This window comes from Pseudochaenichthys georgianus, chromosome 8, assembly GCF_902827115.2.
Source record: "Pseudochaenichthys georgianus chromosome 8, fPseGeo1.2, whole genome shotgun sequence".
Classification (NCBI taxonomy): Eukaryota; Metazoa; Chordata; class Actinopteri; order Perciformes; family Channichthyidae; genus Pseudochaenichthys; species Pseudochaenichthys georgianus.
This window is the reverse complement of record NC_047510.2, coordinates 1,879,519-1,903,615: the sequence shown is the minus strand read 5'-3', so window position 1 is coordinate 1,903,615 and position 24,097 is coordinate 1,879,519. Positions and strand designations below refer to the sequence as shown.

The 24,097-nt window shown below is 41.9% G+C and overlaps 1 protein-coding gene and 1 long non-coding RNA gene across 2 annotated transcripts; both read left to right on the top strand.

Moving 5' to 3' along the window:
* Positions 1 to 692: 692 nt before the first annotated feature.
* LOC117450990 (uncharacterized) lies at positions 693 to 4,415 on the top strand. The gene is made up of 4 exons (XR_004552621.2): positions 693 to 783; positions 1,390 to 1,481; positions 2,398 to 2,513; positions 4,017 to 4,415. It is a non-coding gene; the product is annotated as an uncharacterized lncRNA (long non-coding RNA).
* Positions 4,416 to 14,875: 10,460 nt separating this feature from the next.
* LOC139434269 (uncharacterized) lies at positions 14,876 to 23,769 on the top strand. The gene is made up of 3 exons (XM_071204136.1): positions 14,876 to 15,066; positions 17,890 to 17,989; positions 23,161 to 23,769. Exons 1-3 carry the CDS (start codon positions 14,876 to 14,878, stop codon positions 23,767 to 23,769), a joined length of 900 nt encoding a protein of 299 aa, XP_071060237.1.
* Positions 23,770 to 24,097: the final 328 nt, after the last annotated feature.

Here is a 24,097-nt window from a genome sequence, read left to right as displayed (position 1 = left end):
CTCGACGGTGCAAAGGAATGTCCGACGGCTTTGAGCTTGGTCTTGTTGGATCCGGCTCGGAAAGTACATGCAGATTGATGCCTCTGGTCCAACTAAATGTCAAAGGTTACGCCTTAAAATGTAACAAAACCTTCCCTTAAGGCCTTTTGAGATGCAACTGCTGCATGAGTTTTTAAAGGACTTTGGAAAGGGCTAAAGAGATACTTTTTCACAGGGCATTGTTTTTGCCTTAATGATGGACAAAAAACAAGAATAGACCTGAATAGGGGGACACAATCATGTTTGGACCTCATACTTGTGACGGATAGTTTAGTTAAATCGTGTGAATGGTATGTAAAAAGTGACTGTCCCATAGGAAGTGATCATTACCCAGTAACATCACACTTGTGTAAATGGATGGAGAAGATGATAGTGTATAGACTATCACATGTCTTAGAACAAAGAGGGTTACTGAGTGGAACGAGTGGTGTCATAAATGTTGTATTTAATATGTTAATATATTGTCACGACTGTTTGCAGTTAATGTCGTTGCCGTGTGTAACGTTAGTTTATATAATGTGCCGCCTTAAAGGCATTTTATAATGTTATAATTTGTTTACAGTTCATAAAGTCACCACTAGGAGTGCTAATGGTATTGTTATCTTTAAATTCGCCGTTCTTAGCCTCACTTCCGGTTTAGCGTTAGAGAAACGGAATGGTCTGAGAGAAGAAGAAGAAGACCACAGACGACAGACACATGGCAGCAACTTTCCCTCTGCTTCATTCATTTCTCCTGTTCAACAGGTTAGTAGTGTGTACACAGATTATGTCATATTTCGATCTAAGAAGTGTCTTTGAAACTGTTTTATCTGTAGTGAACTTTAATGTCATTCTGTGAGCTACGCCACTAGCGTGTGGCTAATAGCTAATGGCGTCCGCTAGCTTCTTTAACACAGGCTGTTGCTCACTGGATAATGTAGCTCTACTATGTGTATGAGTCTCGTGCACTAGTCTGGCTTACATTTCAAGTTTATTCTGTTTGTATAAGTATGTGAAATGCTGGTCTGAGGTCATCATTGTTCATATTATTTAAAAGCTAAAGCGCTAATGCAATGCTAATATTGTGCCTGTACAACAGCCATGTTAAAGTGAGTACAGTCGGGTTGTGTGTGTTATCTGTTATCACTGTATTATACACTGTAAATGAAAAAGGCTTTAATCCCTCATGAAAGTCATAATATGGCATGTGGATTTATGTCCATTTTTGAATAGAAAACGAAATATGTCAGACAGTTATTTTGATTGGCTAAATGTATTTTTACTTTCTCAGTTAGCTTCAGGCCTCACTGAGGAGAAGTATTATGAGGTAGAACGATGGTGAAGCCATTTCCTTATATTCTGTTTGCACAGATAATAAAGCTGGTTGGCAAGAAGGAAGTCATATTCATTCGACCACACAACACAACGCAGAGATACATAAATAGAGAAAACGGATATAAGTTGTAAGTGAATTTATTAATGTGTTTAATTAGGGCTGTGCGATTATGGTAAAAATCATAATCACGATTATTTGGGTCAATAATTGATATCACGATTATTTTGACGATTATTCATTGACCATTTATTGAACTTTAAAACAAATAATATTTTACCAATAAACAAGATTAACAAATATGTTGGAGCGCACTTCCAAAACCATACTAAACATATATTATTAATATGATAAATAAAAATAAATTAGACCAAAATAAATTAAATCAAATATGATGCAGTGCACTGTCACAACCTACTGAAAACTCCTTAACATATAGCCAACATTTTGGTAAAACATATTCAACATATTCCACTCAGTTAAACGTTGAAGGCTGGCCAACCGTCATGGTCCAGAAGTAACAGGAAATAAATGTTGAACTACAATTTAAGACCAAATAAAAATGTTTAGACCACCATGGCAAATGCTGGTAGGGCTGCTCGTGTCATCTCTTAAAGATTTTTTGCCAGAAACACCAGCCTGTTGACATGGTCTGGTTTCAGAGATGAGCGCAGGCAGGTGACAAGCCACCTGTACTGAAGACCCTCAGCCACGCCCCGACACATGGGGTGACGCCGGCCAATCACAAAGCTTTGATGCGTTCAAGACTTCAAGTGCATTATTCTGGCACAGGAAGATTATGTTACAGGACATTAACGATAAAACAGAATGTTGTTGTTCTATTTTTAGACACATCTCGCGATCGACTGGTTGGGCACCCCTGGGCTAGACCATAGGTCTGTTGTGGTAGCACAATCGTCGCAAACCATAATCGCGATTAAAATACGATTAATTGCACAGCCCTATGTTTAATAAATTCTGGCTAGGACAACCACACAAACGGCAGCAACTTTCCCTCTGCTTCATTCTTTTCTCCTGTTCAACAGGCTTATTATCTGATTACCAGCTCTGCACAGCAGACTTGTAGCACTAGCAGCAGTGGAGATGGAGCATCAGAACCTGGAGAATACAGCAACAACAACAAGGATCCATTTGAAGATAGGTAAATGTAAATATTACAGTAATAGTGTACTTTCATTGTGTGGGTTTAGTTAAATAGTTTGTAAGAGAGAGAGAGACTCCTGTCCCACCTCCCCATCAGGGCTCAAAATTAACTTTTTTCCTCAGTGTCCCACAACTGTCCCGAATTCTACTTTGTATTGTCCCGGATATAACCAGCAGTGTCCCAAATTTAAATTTGTATCGTCGCCCCCCCAATTATGCAGAATACATATAATTTGATACTTTTTTGTCACTTAATCATCACACCATAGACTCTGGTCCACCATGTAAGTTTAAAATACTTATTCTTTTAAACATATGAATATTAGTCTGATCTGTTGCCTCTCCTAGAGTAGAAGGGAAGAGAGTTGATTTAAGACATGTTTTTCTATTGTTTCTCAATATCCAGACTAATTTGTCATTGTCATGTCAACATTGAAGAATTCTGATTTGTATTTTTCAATTCAATATGTTATGGCTGTATGGTCTCTGTGTTTTATGATGCAGTTTATTTGTGACAGTGCTTGACATTTTTTTTGTCCTCAGTGGATATTTTGGGATGTGAAAGCTAAAGAACAGGAAACCCAATCTCTATCTGGCAATAAAAGTGGTATGAACAGTTTAATAAATGTATCTGTTTTCAGTTCTAATTACAAGTTATCCTCACAAGTCGTCAGTAGTACTATAGGAATATAAATTGATCTTCTACTAAAATTACCTTGCGACCCCCTTTCTAATCGTCACCCAATCTGACTGACGTTCTTGACCAAAAAAAAGTAAAACGCTAAATGATTAGCTAAATGCCTTACGTTTTTGCAGCTAAAGATTCTAGCCTGGTCACTGACTGGCTGACAAAGAAAATACAAAAATGATTATTATTATTATTCTGATCAACTGTATTTCACATCATTTTCACAAACTTCAAAAGAACATGACACCGCGTTTTAGGACGTTTGTATGCATTGTAAGGCACACTTCAGTTTCTAGCATTAGTTAGCACTAACATTGGCACTTAAGACAACTAATTTACCACAATGGAAGACGGTGCATCATGACCAGGACTTGGGATGTTTTCGTTTCGGGAGTCGGCAGAATTGGGGCTTGCAACAGGGGGCTGTTTATTCAACCACCTCAGCATTTCTTTCTTCTGTTTATAACTGTCGTGAGCGTTGCATTAGCGTGAGTCTAGCAGCAGTCAGCAGCAGAGTGGATGACGTAGAATGCATTCTATGATTTGACAGCCCAATGACTTTGCAAATAACACCCATTTTGAAGTTTACTTTAAAAAAAAAATTCACTGTCCCGAAATAGTCCCAGACAAAATAGATTTGTGTCCCAGTAGGAATTTGTATGGGCATCGGGACATCGTTAATTGCGAGCCCTGCTCCCCATTTTATTTTGAGTTGTGCATTGTTATTTGTGCTTGAGAAACATTCCACTTGAACTTTATATTTTAATGAACTTAGTAGTAAATATTGTCCTATATTTCTTTCCGATTTCACAGCTGCCTGGGCCTAGCAGCAAGAACCTCCACCTGTGCCTGCACCCAGGTCAAGATCTACCGTGGCTCAACGGCCTTCACCAGAGCCACCACCACCAAGGACCAGCAGCCTCCATCTCCATCTGTGCCTGCCACAAGATTAAGATACACCTCGGTACAAAGGCCTCCACCACAGCCATCACGATCAATCCAGCCAGCAAAGAAGTCTCGCCTAGCACACCTCCCTCCCGCCGACACAGCCACCAGCAGCCCATGCACCAGGGCTCTCGACTAACTTTTTTCCCCATCCTCCCGGAACCGTCCCGAAATACAATATAAGCCGTCCCGAAATTAATGTGGACCGTCCCGAATTTAAAATGTTAGTTTTTCTACATTATCATGAGTTAAAATCATTCAAAGTGACCTTTAACATAAATAAAACATCATACAAATCATTAGATGATAATTCATCAACCTTTTTATTTGAGTAAATCATTCAATCACATAAACAAAGGCCAAATATATTTAAACAAACACACAAATGAGAAAATTACTCATCCAATTAACAAAAAAATTCAACACTGTCCTGAAGACAGAACCCAGAGTAACCACTAACCAGGATGACAGTCTGTAACACAGTCAGGAGACCTTTACTAACGGCCCCGCCCCCTCGCACCCAGACGGGAGAGAGAGATCTCGTCTGGATTGGAAAGCTCAAAAATACATCATAGACGCATGTTGTAGTCTTATTGCATATTAGAAACGGAGTTGGTGAAACTAAAACTGCGATATAATGTGTATGTAGCAATAATACATATGACATATATTTTTTAAATGTCTCCAGTACCGATAAAAAGTCTGATAACGTCGGAGCTTAACGTTACCACTGTCTTTAATAATTCCGGCCCGGGGCCCGTTTAACACCGGGGCTCGGTACCCATCCCTACATGGGGAGAGGCAGCATATTGCTAAGGACTAAATGTGATGGAGAGTTCTCTTCTCAGCCTTATTAGGGGATGAAGAGGAGTAAGTAAATAAAGAGGCCGGCGCTCCAGGGTCTGGTTCTGCTGTGCGTTTTTGTGATGTAACGGTAAAACTTTTCAGAATTCCTCCACGGGATGCCATTGTCATTGTACATCACTCAACCCGCGAACAGAACATAGCTAGACCCGCACATTTGCGGGCACAGCCAGCTGTAGCTACATGTGTGTATTTCGAGGGTTTCTGAATGTTTTGTGCGTGTGTGTTTATCATGGTGTTTATGTTGACAAGGAGGTTTAATAACTGTGTGCTACACAAAACGTGCAGTCGGTTTCATTTTCATCGCCGTTTGTAGTAGAGTTAGCAGGGTATTTTTATTTGAACTCGTCCCAAAATTATTTTTTATCCTCCCCGACACTATTTTTCTACGACGGGACGTCCTTATGCTCGAGCCCTGCCATGCACCATCACCCCCACCTACACAGCAGCCAGACCCACTGTCTTGGAAGACAGACAAAGACCATGGCACTGCTCCCCCTGTCTTTACATTTATAATGAATAGTTGGTTGAGAAAGTTCTGATATTGTCAGGGTTCGTACAGTCATTAAAAACCTGGAAAAGTCATGGAATGCAATATGCAGCTCTGCACAGCGGACTTGTAGCACTAGCAGCAGTGGAGGTGGAGCATCAGAACCTGGAGAATACAGCAACAACAGGATCCATTTGATGATAGGTAAATATTACAGTAATAGTGTACTTTCATTGTGTGGGTGTAACATAGTTAAATAGAGAGAGAGGGGAGAAACATTCCACTTGAACTTTATATTTTAATGAACTTAGTAATTATTGTCCTATATTTCTTTCCCATTTCACAGCTGCCTGCGCCTAGCAGCAAGAACCTCCATCTGTGCCTGCACCCAGGTCAAGATCTACCGTGGCTCAAGGGCCTTCACCAGAGCCATCACCACCAAGGACCAGAGGACCAGCATCACTACAGCAGCCTCCACCTCCATCTGTGCCTGCCACAAGATTAAGATACACCTCGGTACAAAGGCTTCCACCACAGCCAGCAAAGAAGTCTCGCCTAGCACACTTCCCCAGACAAAGACCATGGCACTGCTCCCCCCGTCTTTACATTAATGAAGGTTGAGAAAGTTGATATTCAGGTTCGTACGGTCATTAAAAACCTGGAAAAGTCATGGAATGAATTTTCCCGTTTTGGAAAAGTCATGGAAATAACTAAAGTTGCATCAATATAATTATATGTTATCTAATCGCCGAAATAGTAATACTATAATGATAATAAATACTGTATCGTATAATGAAATAAAATGGCAACTGTGGCAGTATTTCGCTGGTGAGAGATCAATCACGACCTCTAATCTATAGGAGCTACTATTTGATATAAAGATGCCAGGGAAGTGCAGTTTCAACAATGTATGGCTTCTAAAGAATAAGTACCAATTGTGGTTATCAAAAGACATTGACCCAAGACGTGCTAAATGCAAACTGTGTTGTAACATATTCAATATTTAGAATATGGGCGAGGCAGCGCATGCTAGCCACATGAATGAGTCATTTTTTTGGTCGTGGAAAAGTCATTTAAAATCACTGGTGAAAAAGTATGAACCCTGTATTGTAAATATTGAGATGTTAGTTTCTTATGTTAACATAAATAGTTGGTTAAAAAAAAAAGTTGTAATGCTCAATTTGTATTTGTACACATCACATGAACCTCAGTATGGAATATGAAGTCATGAATCAGTCCTGATGTAACTTTTCTGTGGTGAAAGTAGAGTGATGGAACTATTTTACTCCAAATTCTAATTTACACATTTTCATTTTAGACATGAACAACACATTTATATAGGCCTATAGTGTAATTCATATATTTCACTACTTTTGTGAACCAAAAACGTTGGTAAACCAAATCTGAAACACCAAAATAAAATGGATGACATGAGTACATCTGTGTTTTCACAAGTTTTTAAGTTTTCCAAAAATCTGATTTCTAAGCTAAGTATCTCATAAGACAGTGCTCTAAGGTGAGTGACATTGCATTTCTAGCAAGACCAGAGACTGAACATTTTGATATGTTACACCATGCCATGCTATAAGAAGTACTTTTAAAAGGTGATTTAAGGAGACAAATACCCTTCACTTCAGTAAAATAAGGTAAGGCGATTTTATTTTAAAAGACAATGAAGGCAGGTTATATTGGTTGATATATTTATTATATTGAAAGCCAAATTAATACATAGTCCCCTGAAGCTGGAATAACGTACAATTTCCAGCCTCACAATGTCAGGAACTTTTCATCTACAGATTGCTTTGGTCTGGTTTTGCTCTTCACTGATTGGTTACTGAGACTTTGAACTTAAACGGACCTCCCCGTTTATAAAACGGACCTCCCCGTTTATTCGCGCGAATAAACGGACCTCCCCGTTAATCTGCGCGAAACTACGCGCGAATAAACGCGCGAATTGTGACGCAAAGGGCGTTCCATAGAGGTCAAGCAGATGCGCGCGAGTCCTCCGAAATGAGCCGTTGGTAATTTCTGAAATGTTCGCGTCTCGGACTCCCAGGTCTTCCGGCAGCCACCGGGAAACGTATGTGGGCGCGCCGCTTCGAAGGAAAACACATTTCTGTAAAGGCTCGTCGACGATCGATTATCGCGGAGGCTGCCTGGAGGAGCAGTAAGCGTGGCGTGCGGTGCAGTGGGTTGTGCAGACGTTCTGCCCTTTACCGTTTGTTTACTCAATAAACGCATCTCCTCTGGATATTAGGCTATGTATGTTTTTAATACAACTGCTTTAATTGTGAGCCGACATTTACAGTGAGAACAGCTGCTGAGGCCAGTGCAGAAAGCAGAACAGTGTGTATAATATTTATCACTCAATAATATAAGTAACAGACCTACATTACACACTTGATTTGTATGCTTTAGTAGATATCTACAAATAAACAGTTGATATTTTTCATGAAACGAAATAGTGCTTCACGTCATAACATATACATGGGCTGTAGCCTGATATATATTTTATGCGTATGAGTCAGTGGTGTTTGCTTTTTGTTGTTGTGTTTATTGATCAACAAGCAAACCTTCAATACAGCTGTTATGTAGTGAAGGTAAGTAAAGTAATGATTGAAGCTGTTGGATACTTCGTTTTGGATATTTTACAAATCACTCCCCTTTTAAACTCTAGTCTTGTTATTTTTATATAGTATTTTATACCTGTTTTTAATGTAGTCTCTAATGTGTCATTAATAACTATAATGATCATATCAAGGTGTGCCTTAACCTCACTGAGCTGAGGTTATTTGAGCCTCTCGGGAGAGCTGTCTTCCAACTGGTTGTAGAAAAGCTCTTTAAATTCGTTAGCATAGCTAGCTAACCAGATACTAACAACAACAGATCGCCACTGTGCTTACAACTAAAGACACAGCCACGTGTGTACGGCTTCTTATGGGTACTGCAATATCTGAAGAGCTGGAGCCACGTTCCGGTGCTCTCCGTCTGTAGACGGAGAGCACCGGAACAACATCCTTGTAGAGAGATATTTTATTATTTAGGTAGGAACTGTATGCATCGCAAAGGTTAATTTAAATGGGTATGTTTTGGTGAACAGGAGACACAAAAAGCAAAAGGAAACTGAACGTGTTTTTACTGTTTTAATGGCTTATCAAGAGCACAAATGAAACATCACATCTGAAACGATGTAACAACATAATACACTTGTTCGGGATGCAGCTTGGGATGTGAGGAGTGAGGGACACGGCTTAGAACGGGCGTGTCGCCGTCTGTCCTGCCAGTGTTGGCAGGACATGAATTAACATGTCGAACTCGGACTTCATTTTAAGGACATGTCGGCCAGGGGTGTAGAGCTATAGTTTAAGCACCGGATCGGCAAAACAGGAGAGTGTGCCTTGATCTATGAATTCATGTCTGTGACACTCACAGTATCTGCTGCCCACAGCTGTTTTATAGAAGGAACACCTCCTTCACTTCATGAGATCTCTGCAGCACCAGGAGGCAGCGGGAGGGTTAACTCAGCCTCTGAGAAAGAAGACGAGCGCGCCGCGCAGTGCCTTTCACGCACCGCCTTTCACGCACCGCCTTCACTGTGTTTACCTTCAGAAATAATCATTAGTAAGGCTAAAGAGCGACCGCAGACTGATGTGTTTTAACCACACACACCTCTATATACACAAACGCGATTTAAACGCAGACTTTTGTTCCTCCATGTTTCGTTGTTATTGTTTCACTGAGCGAGCGGACCCGCGATTTTTTTTCAAACGCTTTTTTGGTCCATCTGCGGTGGTAATAGGTTTTGTGGGCTGTGATGATTCGGCTGTAACTACTTGAATATTAAATGTTGAGAGGAAATCTTTCCACCAATAATTCCAATAAGTAATCCAAAATGTATTCACTTCAGGTTTACGAAAGTAACTGTAATCAGATTACTCGTTTTTCAAATGTAACGCGAGCTGAGTACAGTTACTTGATTTTTGTATTCTGATTACGTAACGCCGTTACATGTAGTCCGTTACAACCCAACCCTGGATGTGTGTATATTACAATTATTAATGTCATATTTCAAGATGATTACTTAGATATTACAATATGGTTGGTTGAGCTGGAGTTCATTATTGAGCTTACCCGTTAACGTCACAGTCATCTGAAGAACGAACCCAAACCTTGTTGTTTTTATTAATTGCATTACCAAATGGGTATCAAATAAACAGTAACCATTGGTAACACAACTTCCAAAGTTACAGTAAAATAAAAAGGACCCTGACTCGGACGATACACAATGCAACATGTTCAACAGAAGAGAATCAGTTATATTGTTTGTACACATGGTACTTTACATATATATCTGTTTGTTTAAGGTGTCCAGGTGATGCAGACAGGCTGGACCAGAGAGTGAGAGACAGAACTGGACTCCTCATAGCAGTGAACTTCAGCACAGGTACAAAGACTCTTTTTTTCATACTGTACAAAGAATCAAGAAAGATATTGGTTTAAATAAATGAAGTATTGACTTTAATACACTGATATACATTATATTAAACAATACTAAATACTAGATCACCTACACATCAGTTAAGTTGAGGGTTTTTTCCATGCAAAAGGTTACATTTAGACGTTAACAAGCAATATGACTTTGTCAGCTTTCTAATTTAATGTATTGAAGGCAAAGATATTTAACACATAGTGAGAACTGCTACTATTTATCTCTCAATATTGTCTGAAAAAAACGTGGTAAAAGTTATTCTTTCAGTGAGACAACAGAGCAAGCTTCTACAGTTGCACTACGTTTTGAACAGTTAAATATTATTTTGATAATAACATATATTTCAATGTTGATGAACTTCATACTGTTCATTCATAATCTGATCGTCTTTGTAGCTCACTGTTTAAATAAAAAAAAATCATTACAATTACATTACATTGCATTTAGCTGACGCTTTTATCCAAAGCGACTTACAATAAGTGCGTTCGACCAACAAAATACAAACTTGAAGAAAACAGAATCATAAAGTACATCAGGTTTCATAGAGCAAAAACATTTTAAGTGCTACTCAACTGGCTTTAGGTAAGCCAGTCCTTTATTAGTATATATGTGCTTTGTTAATAGTTCTATTGCTCGAAGTGGAGTCGAAATAGATGAGTTTTCAGTCTGCGCCGGAAGGTGTGTAAGCTATCTGCTGTCCTGATGTCAATGGGGAGCTCATTCCACCATTTTGGAGCCAGGATAGCAAACCCACGTGTTTTTGCTGATGGGAACTTGGGTCCCCTTCGTAGCGAGGGTGCAGCGAGCTGTTTGGTTGATGCAGAGCAGAGTGCACGTGCTGGGGTGTATGGTTTAACCATGTCTTGGATGTAGGAAGGGCCAGATCCATTCGCAGCATGGTACGCAAGTACCATTGTCTTGAAGTGGATTCTAGCAGTTACCGGAAGCCAGTGAAGGGAGCGGAGGAGCGGCGTGGTGTGGGAGAATTTAGGAAGGTTGAAGACCAGACGAGCCGCTGCATTCTGGATGAGCTGCAGAGGTCGGATGGCACATGCAGGTAGACCAGCCAGGAGGGAGTTGCAGTAGTCTAGGCGTGAGATGACGAGAGCCTGGACCAGAACCTGCGTCGCTTTCTGGGTCAGCTGGGGACGTATCCTCCTGATGTTGTAAAGCGTGTATCTGCAGCAGCGGGTTGTAGCAGCGATGTTTGCAGTGAAGGACAGGTTGTTATCTAGGATCAAACCCAGATTCCTTGCAGTCTGAGTCGGAGAAACAACAGAGGTGCCGATATTGATTGTCAGGTCAAGAGTGGGACAATCTTTTCCCGGAAGGAAAAGCAGTTCAGTCTTGTCAAGGTTGAGCTTGAGGTGATGAGCAGACATCCACTGAGAGATGTCAGCTAGACAAGCAGAGATGCGTGCGACGACCTGGGTCTCTGAAAGGACAGAATTAATTGGGTGTCGTCATTGGGTATGTCATTAGCCCGCATGGTTTTTCATACCACTGCTACGCAGCAGTGGTATGAAAAACCATGCGGGCTAATGACATATCCAAGCGAGTTTGTGTACAAGGAGAAGAGGAGGGGACCAAGAACAGAGCTCTGAGGGACCCCTGTAGTTAATTGACAAGGGTATGACTCAGACCCTCTCCAAGTAACCTGTAGGTGCGGTCTTTGAGGTATGAGGTGATGAGGGAAAGTACAGAGCCTGAAACTCCAAGTTCTTGGACAGTGCAAAGGAGGATCTGATGGTTCACCGTGTTGAATGCAGCAGACATGTCCAAAAGGATGATGACAGAGGAGAGGGAGGCTGCTTTAGCAGTGTGAAGTTCCTCAGAGACAGCAAGGAGGGCAGTTTCTGTGGAGTGACCTGCCTTGAAACCAGACTGGTGCGGATCCAGAAGGTTGTTCTGATGGAGATAACAGGAGAGTTGTTTAAAGACAGCACGTTCAAGTGTTTTAGACAGGAACGGGAGGAGAGAGACAGGCCTGTAGTTTATAACATCTGACGGGTTGAGAGTGGGTTTCTTTAGGAGAGGGTTTACTCTTGCCTCCTTGAGACTGTTGGAAAGTGACCAGAAGTTAGAGAAGTGTTGATGAAATGGGTGAGAAACGGTAGAATATCAGGAGCAATAGTCTGAAGGAGGTTTGAAGGGATAGGGTCCAGAGGACAGGTGGTTGGGCGGGCAGAGGTACTGAGGGTAAGAACCTCACTTGGAGAGAGAGGGGAGAAGGAGGTTAGTGTGTGGGTGAAATGAGGGTCTGGTGACCCAGCGGTGAGTAATGGTGAGTCAGAAAAAGAAGAGCGAATATCATCAACCTTTTTTTCAAAGTGGTTAACAAAGGCGCTTGACAGAAGGGAGGAGGGGGAAAGGGCTTTGGGGGGGGTCCAAGAGGGTGGAGAAGATGGAAAATAGTTTTTTGGGATTGGAATAGGAAGATTGGATCTTATTTTGAAAGAAAGTGCTTTTTGCCTGAGAGATGGAAGCAGAGAAAGAGGAGTGGAGAGCCTGATAGGTTTAAGGTCGTCATGGTGTTTGAATTTCCACCGTTTCCGCTCTGCTGCCCGAAGGACGGTTCTATTAGCACGCAGTGCGTCATTTAGCCAGGGAGCAGGAGGGTACTGACGAGCCTGCTGAGATGTGAGAGGACAGAGAGAGTCCAGAGAGGATGAGAGAGTAGAGAGGAGAGTTTCTGCAGCAGAGTTTGGAGGTAGGAGTTGGAACGAGTCAGAGAAAGGGAGGGCTGAGAGCACCGATGAGGCAAAGGTAGAGGGGGAGAGGGAACGAAGGTTACGGCGGACATGTGCAGGATGAGAAGAGATTAGTTTGTTATGTTTGGAAAGGGGTAGAGAGAATGAAATGAAGAAGTGATCGGATGTGTGGAGCGGGTTTACAGAGAGGTTAGTAGTAGTAGTAGTTAGTAGTAGTAGTAGTGCAGTTCCTTGAGAATATGAGATCAAGGACATTGCCAGCTTTATGAGTTGATGGGGATGTGGACAGTGAGAAAGCAAAGGCGGTTAACAGAGATGTTAGTTAGTCTATCTTCCCTGTCTGGAGGTTGAAGTCTCCGAGAAGTACAGCGGGAGGGCCAGTTTCAGGGATGTGTGAGAGGAGATTATCTAGTTTAGCATCCCATTGGATATGGGCTGATGTTGTCCTGGTTTGGAATGTTTCCGATCATTTCCCTAGAAGGAGTTCGCAGAAACGCCCATAAAACGCAAATGTTTCAAAATGGCCGACGTTATGGGGGGCGGGGCTAATGGAAGCCATTTTGAAATATGTCCGCAATTCCATGAGGAATGTCTGTGCCAAGTTTTGGGTAGTTCGGAGAAACTATATTTGACTACAGCACAATCGGGGACGCTACTGAGCCATATTTGCTAAAACGTACGATTTATTTTTACAGTCTGGAAAAGGTTGTGGGCTGTGACATGTGTTCCGAGTTTAAAGGCCATCACTATTTTTTTCCTCTATGGCTCGGTACATTTTTTAACCCTTTGATTTCGAGAAAAAACTGAATAGGACACACCCACATTTTTCATTTCCCTTTAAATCTCAGTTTATACTCACCCTGCCAGTATGTCTATGACAACATATATTTATTTCGTCCATCGGTTCTTGAGATATAAATTAGTTGTGTTTTTGGCGCCCCCTATTGTCCGAAATGAACATGCTTTGTTGTGCCTCTTCCCCAAGACTGAACCTATCCACCGAAATCTGTAATATTTGGATACATTTCGGATGAATTGTGAGCATTTATGTCTAGGCCACATCTTTTTGCTAATACGTTTTGATTGATGTCGGCCACATTTTTCCACACCTCGTGCATGATTTAGCTCTGTCTTTAATTTGAAGATTGACTGGTGAACAAAGGAGTGCTTCAGTCCAACTTGATTAAATCATGAGACCCTGTATCCCCGATCTGATGGTAATAATTAATATTGACTATTCAGGACATGGTTGGGGTCAGAGACATTGTTGTCTCAAAAGGTTGACCTACAATCTTTGAGCAGATTTTCAGCTGGTGTAGCAGTTTTAGACTTTAAAGCACTTTTAGACAATAAAAAGACAAACACTTGTAGCATGAAGTATTGCAGTACAGTAGCAAACTCAGAAACAAAGATGTAAAAAACTAATAAAGAATTTCCCCCCGAAAGGAAAAATGTGTTTTATCCATTGGCAGACATATTCAGTTTGGTTTTTCAGGATATTATGGTTTATCATTATGCCCACGTATTTATAGTTAGGTTTCAGAGTGGACTAACTGAAATGTTTTAATTGCTCAATAAAGGCTTGTTAGAACTCTACTCCAAACTTTATCCAGTGCGTCTTGTTTACATGTTTAACAACGAAAGGGCATTGAGACGAGAAAGAGTCGTCCGTGATCGAACAAACCCACTGGACATCTAATCGGACAGTGAGCTGATAAAGAGGTTCGTTTCGCCAGACAAGCCCTTTTTGATTTAATCGAGGAGATCTCCCCACAACTCCAGCACGGATCAGACAGAAACGCTGCGCTCTCCCCAACCTTGCAGGTGCTGATTGCGCTCAGGCCTTTCAAAATACTGTGGGAGACATGATTAATGTTCATCACGGCGCATGCAGTTGCATGTCGGGCTATTAGACACGTTTCCTTGGCTCTCCAGCACCACCTTAGGAATTATATTCACCTACCAACACAAGAAGAAGCAGCAAAATCCAGCCAACATTTTAATTTAAAATCAGGTAGCCTATACCTGGTATATATGATACATCGACGGTACTCATGTTCGCATTCAGGCCCCCAAATACATGAGTATTAACAGAATATGTTGAGTATGTTATGAGTATGTTAACAGAAAAGGTTATCATTCAACAAATGTTCAAATTGTTTGCAACTCGGACATGGCCATTGTCGACCTTGTTGCAAGATGGCCTGGGTCGACCTATGATGCTCGCATCCTGAGAGAGGGTGTCCTTCATCGGGAATTTGAGGCAGGGAGAGTGAATGGTCTTCTTATTGGATACCCTCTGAAGCGCTGGCTAATGACACCTGTCATCGCAGAGAGAACTGCACAAGAGCGCCGCTATAACGAGTAGCATACAAGGACGAGGAACATTGTAGAGCGCTGCATTGGTGTGCTCAAACGTAGGTTAGTAAGTCATTTTTATAATATATAAAAGGCCAGCCTTTTAATGTAGATAGGCTAAATAGTTTTTTGCTCTAACTTAACAAACTGGGCCTTTTATTTGTAGTGTTCACTGCCTTCACAGTGAAATGTGAATGCACAGTGAAATGCAAATGCACCCTGAGCGCGTCTGCGTGATCATTGCTGCCACTGCGGTGCTGCACAACATCTGTGTGAAAAAGAGAATCCCCCTTCCGATGCAAGGAGAATTGGCACTGGAGGCGGATGAGAACCCTGTGGCTCCTGCTGGCATCCGTGAAGATATCGGTGGACGACATACCCACAATCACATAATAAACAACCTATAGCCCTGTATATTTGTGATATGAATGCCGTTGTTTGCAATTGCATTTCAATAAGCTCCCATTGTGACCAAATATTTTCATTTTATAGCCTATTTTATTCAAAAAACACCCCAAAGAACATTAAATAACAACATTTGGAGAACTATTAACATGAAATCAAGATAAAAACAAGTACAACAAATATGATTGAAGAATGGTGAATGACGCATTGTCTTCTTCAGTGATTCTTTGCTGATTCTTAAGAATTATAATTTGGAGTCTTAATTTCTCCTTCTCCAGCTCAATGTTGTCATGATCCGCTCTCAGTTGTGCGGTCTCCACCTCCACGTGAACGATCTCTTTCCCCACCAGTTCCCGCTGTAGCTCTGTAAAATTCCTCTTTCTTTTTCGGGGTGTGGGCGTCATTTGGGATTCCTCTTGAGTCATCGCCGACGCTGTGGGTGTGGGGCTTCCCTCTTTACTGCGGTCCTCTGAGTCTGTAAAATTGCAATACTGTCAACCTGTGATCCGCTATTGTTGTTGTTGTTGGAGAAACGCGTTTTTTCCCCTCCCAGAGCTACAGATGTAGCACTCTAGAAAAGACTCCAGCCAACAGCTTCCTGCCAAAGACCCAAGGGATCCCAGCGGCTGGGAATGTTAAGCCCTCCCACTATTTTCCAAGAGGGCGTTGCCATATTTTCAATTTCAGGATTTAACCATTAGATGGCGCTTCATTCACAAATACAGAAAGACAAGTTTCATGGACTTTCAGTACTTCAGTTGTGTTTTGGTGAAGAGCATTTGAACACATATTTGTTCTGGTTTTCACAGGCTACTACAGTATAACGAAAAAACATCAATATTTTAGATAAAATAAAGCCTATCTAATCTTGTAATTCAATAATATATAGTCTTTATATATTAAATAATCATAATAATAATGTAAATGTTTACACTTTAAGATCCTAAAATAAATACAAATATATATGTTTTCTAATATTGTTGTGGTCACGTGACTTTGTTTAAAATCCAAGGGTGTAACTTTGGTTTGAGAAGTGTGTGTGGGACACACGAAACAGGGGGTCTTCCACAATTAAACATGTTTCCGATTTAATTCAATTTCCTGCCTTTCTACAAATATATTAGGGTGTTAAAAAATCCAAGAAACATTTGAGTTATTTGAGGTAATTAGGTAGAGGCCCTTTTTTATCAGTAACACATTTAGCAGTTGAACATACAGTAAAAGTCAACTGAGTGTCACAATGACAGTGTTGTGTTTTTATTTGATGAACCTTTTACATTAAAACTTGTTTTATAAATATTATTATGAATATGGGTAAATACTAGGCTATTTATTATAAAGGTTAGTCCTTAACATATATCACTGTGTATATCACCATTCTTTAATTACATGTTTGATACGTTTTTATGAAATAAGAAATGAATACAATAAAAATGTAATTATCATATCATGTATTGAGTTATTAAGTAATATCATACATTAACTCCATTATAGCAGATGTCAAATTGAATGGATGAACACATTTATGCATCAATAATTACAACAGAGTATTTCTAAATACAAGTTGTAAACATACTTATATGTATTTACTAATAACATAATGATTAATTTAACTTTCAGATGATAATACTTTTCAGGGTTAGCAGTGGCGTCCACCGAATGTTTTTTCTGTAGCCCCGGACAATTGTCCCTCAATAATATAATACTTTACGTGAACTTCATCATGACACGAGAGGACGGCAGGACTGTAATTTCCCGTGTTCAGTGAATGCAACAGAGGCATGACACCAAACCAATCAGAGAGTTGCATGGAAATAAACGTGTGCTTGTGTCATTGAAGCTCGGCTCTGTGTGTGTGGCAATAGAGAACCGCAGTGACGCGTCGTAAAACCCGGAAGTAAGTTAGCATGTTTAGCACTTCCGGTTCCTTCATCAAAAAGCAATGCATTTTCTCCATAGGGTTTTGGAAAATAGCTCGAAATAAGGTCTGTGGTTGACACAAATTTAAGAGATATATCACGTTTTGTTCTACGACATTAAATACATCAGCAGTGACCCCACTGGTGATTTTTGAAGAGTTTACGTGTCTGCAAAACGATGGTTGTTACCGAGTGGCTGAATAGGACTACAGAAATTGTCGAGGCCGTTGTACGTCATTACGCCTACACACGTAAACACTCCCGCTAAGTTTGTTTTCCCCTGTGTTCTGCTTGAAAGCAAGTACCTGCCTATCTTTAGTATCTGTAGTATCTTTAGTATCTGTATATCTATATCTGACCATTAGAATCTGTATTTTTGAAATTGTCGTTTTTAACACCGTAGTTTTACAAATTATAGAATAATTAATTACCAGTGTTTTCCAATTTTACTCGGCAGTTCGTTTCGTTAGCTAAAGCTAGCGCTACTAGTTAGCTACGCAATGGTTTGTTGCTTTGCTCCGGGTTGCAGCCACAGGTCTTTGCATGAAACGTGCTCGTTCTATCGTTTCCCGGCCAATGTTTTCCAAAGGAGAGTCTGGATTCGTGCCATGAGGTAAGCTGACGTTACATTTTTGTCCATGTCATGGTGAAATGTAAATGATGGGTAGTGACTGTATCGCCGTTTTAGAGATGGCGCTGCTGAAAAGACCGCAACATAAGTAAAGATAATGAATACATCCTATTAAAACCTGTGTGGCTTATGTGATAAGTCTAATTAGTACAAGCAGCATAACGTTTCACCATGTGACTAAAGATTGTAGTCAGGGAAATCAGTTTGACATATTGAACTAATAATAATAATAATATATTAATTTTCTATAGCGCTTTTTCTGAACCCAAAGACGCTTTACATTTGGGATGGAGGGTAGACAAACAAAACAAAAACAAAGACAAAGCCAAAAAGAAACAAAACACAACAGAAAAGCAGTGACAGGAGGAAGTTGATTGAGAGGGGGGGGGCTTGTGGATAGAGAGTTGAAGAGGTGGGTTTTGAGGCGGGACTGGAACAGGGTAAGGGACTCAGACTCATGGAGGTCTTGGGGGAGGGAGTTCCAGAGCTTCGGGGCTGCCACAGAGAAGGCTCTGTCCCCGAAGCTCCGGAGTTTGGCCTTGGGGATTGAAAGCAAACCGGCTAAGGAGGATCTGAGGGACCAGGGTGGTTGGTAGAGGGTGAGGAGGTCAGTGAGGTAGGGGGGGGGCAGATGGTGGAGGGCTTTGTAAGTGAGGACCAGGAGTAGGGTTGGGTACCGAGAACCGGTTCCGAACCGGAACCGGTTCCAACATTTCGATTCCAACGGCATCATTTAGAAATGTGAATTTCGGTTCCACTTTTCGATGCCTGAGGAAATGTTTCTCGCCGCTCTCCGTAGCCTACTGTATGACTGCGGCGAGGCGGGAATTGTAGCGTTGTACCTACACTTTCTACAGTGTAACCTGAGACCAGGGCCGGCCCGTTGCACTGGCGTTATAGATGTTTGCCTATGGCGCCAGATCTGTGGAGGCGCTGCGCTGACAGCTCTGGGAGGGAAAACAAATGTTTTGACTGTTGGTGCTCATCCTAATTTTCGGCATTGATGTAACAACATTCATAATTAAGTAAATGTAACACCCTTTTTCACCCCGGTTACACGTTTCATTCGCCCTGTACGATGGGCGCTGCAAGTGAAGAAAATGGGGGATGTTGGCTTATCTGGCACCCGCAGCTCACAGCCAAAGTGCGAGTGAGCGAGGGAGAAAGGGAGGGTGCACTGGAACCGGCGCTGTTGTTATTAGCATCTGGTGCTAGCTGCTCTAACGGAAGAATAATATGTTTCTACAATGATGTGGAGGGAGAGTCCTCTCCAGTCAGACTGATGCTGATAACTACAGCTCAGTGAGGTAAAGGACTCTTGAGTGTTTAGATAGTTCACTTTAGTCTAAGTTATCTCAGTGGGTCTCAAACGTTTTGATCACAATTTATGTAAACACATATTTCCAAGGCACTCCTTTATAATTATTGGGATAAAACAGGTTTGAAATCATTCCAATGTATACTATAGGACAGTAAACGAGACAAATCGTTTTAAACTGGAGAGATAAAAAAATATGCATAAATAAAATAGTAAAATAAGATATGAATGAACAACAAACATAAAATACGTCACATGTATTTGTTATTGGCTATGGTAGGTTATTGGTTATGCTCGCATACTTATTTAATTATTAAAATGTAAACCGATCTTTTTCATATGGGTGTTTAGAGTTGTACCCCCTAGATCTAGTCTCTAGTAATTCTGCTTAAAGTACACCAGATTGAAGCATTTTGCTTTAAAATGTTCAAACATTTCTTCCTGGTATGCCTGAGAAGGCAGATATGCTTGTTTTTCTCAACAAGAACTTAATACTTTTTTTTACCCTGCCCCTCAAAGAATCGGAATTGAGAACCGTTAAGAACCGGAATCGAAAAGTAGAATCGGAATCGTGGAAATTCAAACAATACCCAACCCTAACCAGGAGTTTGTAGTGGATGCGGTGTGAAACGGGGAGCCAGTGGAGTTCTTTGAGGACCGGGGTGATATGATGCCATGATTTGGTGTTGGTGAGGAGTCTGGCGGCTGCGTTGTGGACACGCTGGAGTCTATTGAGGGAGGTGGAGCTGATGCCGTAGAGGAGGGAGTTGCAATAGTCAAGGCGGGAGGAGATGAAGGCGTGAATGAGTCGCTCAGCTGCAGGGCGGGTGAGAGAGGGACAGAGTTTGGCAATATTGCGGAGGTGGAAAAATTAGATTTTTACAACATGACGGATGTGGGGCTCGAGGGAGAGGGTGGGGTCAAATATCACGCCAAGGTTGCGTGCCTGGGTGGAGGGGGAAACAGGGGTGCCATCAATGGTGACTGTCAGGTTGGGGGTTTTGCTGAGGGTGGATTTGGATCCGATGAGGAGGAGTTCAGTTTTATTGCTGTTGAGTTTGAGGAATTTGTGTTGCATCCAGGATTGTATTGCAGTCAGACAGGATTCAATGTGGGTGAGGGGGGGGGGGGGGTTGTTGGGGGATTTGGTGCTGAGGTAAATCTGGGTGTCGTCGGCATAGCAGTGAAAGTCCAGGTTGAATCTGACCAAGGGGGAGGATGTAGATGATGATGAAGAGGAGGGGGCCGAGTACTGAACCTTGGGGAACACCTTGGGTGACTGAAGCTGTGGCAGAGGAGTGGTTGTTGAGGGAGATGAAGTGGGATCTGTCGGAGAGGTAGGACTGGAGCCACCTGAGTGCAGTACCATCGAAGGCTGCACTCAGGTTCGAGGAGGATGAGGATGTTGAGGGAACCGGTGTCAGCAGAGGTGAGGAGGTCATTGAGGACTTTTATGAGGGCCGTTTCTGTGCTGTGGTGGGGACGAAAACCAGACTGAAGGGGTTCAAAAAGCTGGTTGGTTTGGAGATGGCGGTGGAGTTGTTTGGAGATAATGCGTTCTATTGTTTTTGAGAGAAAGGGGAGGTTGGAGATGGGACGGTAGTTACTGAGGGAGGAGGGATCCAGACCGGGTTTCTTGAGGATGGGAGTGACAGCAGCAGTTTTGAAGGCAGAGGGAACGGTTCCTTGTGACAGGGAGGAGTTGAAAAGGTTGACAAGGTAGGGGCAGAGGACGGGAGACAGGACTTCAGTAGAGGGGTGGGTAGAGGGTCAAGGGAGCAGGTTGTGGGTTTGGAGGAGCTGATCAGTTGGAGGATTTCAGATGGGGTAACCAGAGTGAACTGGGAGAGGCGGCCGTGGGGAGGACAGCTCGGGAGGTCCAGGGAGATGGGGGGAGAAATTGTGGCGGTGGATGCTGGGGGAGATGTATGTGTGTCAGATGCAGCGGATAGGGAGAGATTAATGGCAGTGATTTTGTCAGAGAAAATCTGAAGGAATGAACTGCATAAAGTGGAAGTGGAGGAAGGGAGGGTGTCAGCACGGGGTTTGAGGAGCTTGTTGACGGTGGAGAAGAGGGTCCTGGGGTTATGGGAGGGGTCGGTAAAGATGGTGGAGAGGTAAGCAGTGTTTGCGGCAGTGAGGGCGTCTCTGTAGGTAGTGAGATGGAGTTTGTAGGATTCATGGTGAACTGTCAGGGATGATTTATTGGTTAGGCGTTCAAGCTGGCGGCTGGTTTGCTTCAGCTTACGGAGTGCAGGGGTGAACCAGGGTGAGGAGGTTTTAAAAGTGACATTTTTCCTTTTGAGGGGGGCCAGACTGTTGAGGGAGGAGAGTAGGGTGGAATTAAGGTGGTTGAGTTGTTCATCAGGTGAGCTGAGATTCGAGTCCAGGATAGTAGAGGATAGCAGGTCGGAGAGGTGCTGGGGATCAACAGAGCATATATTACGGAAGGTGATGGTCCTGGATGGGGGGGGGTGGCGGACGGGGGAGGCGATGGTGAACTGTATGAGTTTGTGGTCAGAGAGGGGAAAGGGGCAGGGGTGGAGGTCGAGTACTGGGAGGTTGGTGGAGCAGACAAGGTCAAGGATGTGTCCTTTATCATGGGTGGGGAAGGTGACATATTGGGTAATTGAGAAATTGTCCAGAAGGGAGGAGAATTCAGAAGCGAGTTTGCAGGTGGGGGAGTCCATGTGGATGTTGAGGTCGCCGAGCAGTAACAGATGTGAGGAGAGGGATGAAGCAATGGTGAAGAGTTCAGTGAGAGCAGATCATAACAAATCACCTCTGGCTGGCAGAGAACTCTCTGCTCCATAGATTCTCTTGGACCTCAAATCACATGTACATTTTACATTTATATTCAATTTAATATTCCATCCCTCACATACTTTTGTATATATAATAACTTATATTTTCTTTTTATGCTGCTGCAACACAAACATTTCCCAAATTGGGATCAATAAAGTAATATATTATCTTAATTAAGAAATCTAACTATTATAATTAGTGTAGCAGCTGACACCTATTTTCAATATGGATTAATCTACCATTTATTTCTTTTAGTTCAATTTTGATCTATACAAATGTCAAAATAGTGAAAATGTTCACAAGACTTATCAAAGTGCAAGGTTATATCTTTAGATGTTTTGTTTTAGCCTATGTACTGTATGTCTTAATGCTCTTATATGTGACGGTGTGACTTCCATGAAACTAATATTTTATATCTTCCCAACAGACGAGCTGACAGGAAGCCCAATGCCTGTTCCTGTATCTGCAGCTGTCATTTTCTTTTACAAAAGAGAAAAAGAGGGATAATTGATGGAATGGAGGAAGAAGCTGCGTGTCTAATGACTGAGGAGGAAGCAGGTCCATCAACACAGGCGGCTGCTAATGAAGATCCTCAACCACTATCTGAGAATGCCGAGGAGCAAGCAACCACGGTAGAAGAAAAACTTCAATCTCAGCAAAGACACATAATGCAGCTAGAGATCCAGCTAGAGGAGTCCAAGGCAAAGCAGAGTTACTGCCGTGACAAGTATTCTGCCTCTCAGCTGAGTGAAAAGGTTCTTCGGATGGAGACAGGATTGCCAGATAGAGACACATTCAGTGCTGTGTGTGAGTATGTTGCTCGTTTTGAGGGTTCCATTACATACCCAGAAGGTTGGTTCCCCAAATCACTGAGTCTTGAAGACCAAGTTTTCATGACCCTCATGAAACTGCGTCATAATTACACACACCTTCATCTGGCTGCACTCTTTCACTGCGGTGAAAGCACTGTCAGAAATGTGATTGTAACATTTATAGAGGTTCTCCACAAATTACTTTTTAAGGACATAATGAGTACTGTTCCCAGCCGGGAGAAAAATAAAACCAGCTTGCCTTCTTCATTTCGGCACATCCAAAACTGCAGAATGATAGTGGATTGTACGGACATCAAAATTGCTATCCCCAAGCAAATGGATATCCAGAAAGAGACCTACTCTGCTTACCGTGGCATGCACTCCTTCAAACTACTGCTGGGGGTAGCACCAAATGCTGTGATCACATACTGCAGCAAACTATACCCAGGATCAACAAGTGACAAAGAGATAGTACGGGATTCTGGTGTTCTTCAGCATTTCAAACCTGGAGATCTGATATTGGCTGACAAGGGATTCTTAATCCAGAACATTCTTCCTGAAGGAGTCACTGTCAACATTCCCCCATTCCTCTGTCATGGCCAACTGACACACAGCGAAGCACAGGCTACAAAGCTTATCGCACAAAATAGGATTCACGTCGAGAGAGCAAATGCTCGTTTGAAAGAATTTAGGATCCTAAAGTTCATTCCATCTCACCTGAGGCACTTCGCAGATAAACTGGTGCAGGTATGTTGCGCACTAGTGAACTTCCAACGTCATAAAAGAGGTGGCAGAAAAATAGTGTCTTTTCACATGTAAACATATGTTTCATACACATATTTTCAACTCTGTAAACCCCCTCCCCCTCTCTATCAACTTCCTCTTGACTGACTTTTCTGTTTATTTTATTTTACTATATTTATTTGTTTGCCTGTCCTTGTTTCTCTACCCTCCCTCATACTGTAAAGCGTCTTTGAGTTGTAGAAAAGCGCTATATAAATTAAATGTATTATTATTATTATTATTATACTTTGTTTTACATTTTGAGTTCATCATTACACTCAAACTGTCTTTTCATTGGGTGCATTTTATTTCTTTTATTTAGATTCTGCTGTTTAATCAATCCAGAAACATGTTTCATACTTTG

Excerpts from the sequence above, each read along its gene's own strand:
- LOC139434269 (XM_071204136.1), top strand. The coding sequence starts at position 14,876 with ATGGCCATTGTCGACCTTGTTGCAAGATGGCCTGGGTCGACCTATGAT. Across the intron at positions 15,067-17,889 it reads CAAGAGCGCCGCTATAACGA|TTGTTGCTTTGCTCCGGGTT; the intron begins GTAGCATACAAG and ends CTACGCAATGGT. Across the intron at positions 17,990-23,160 it reads AAAGGAGAGTCTGGATTCGT|GACATAATGAGTACTGTTCC; the intron begins GCCATGAGGTAA and ends TTACTTTTTAAG.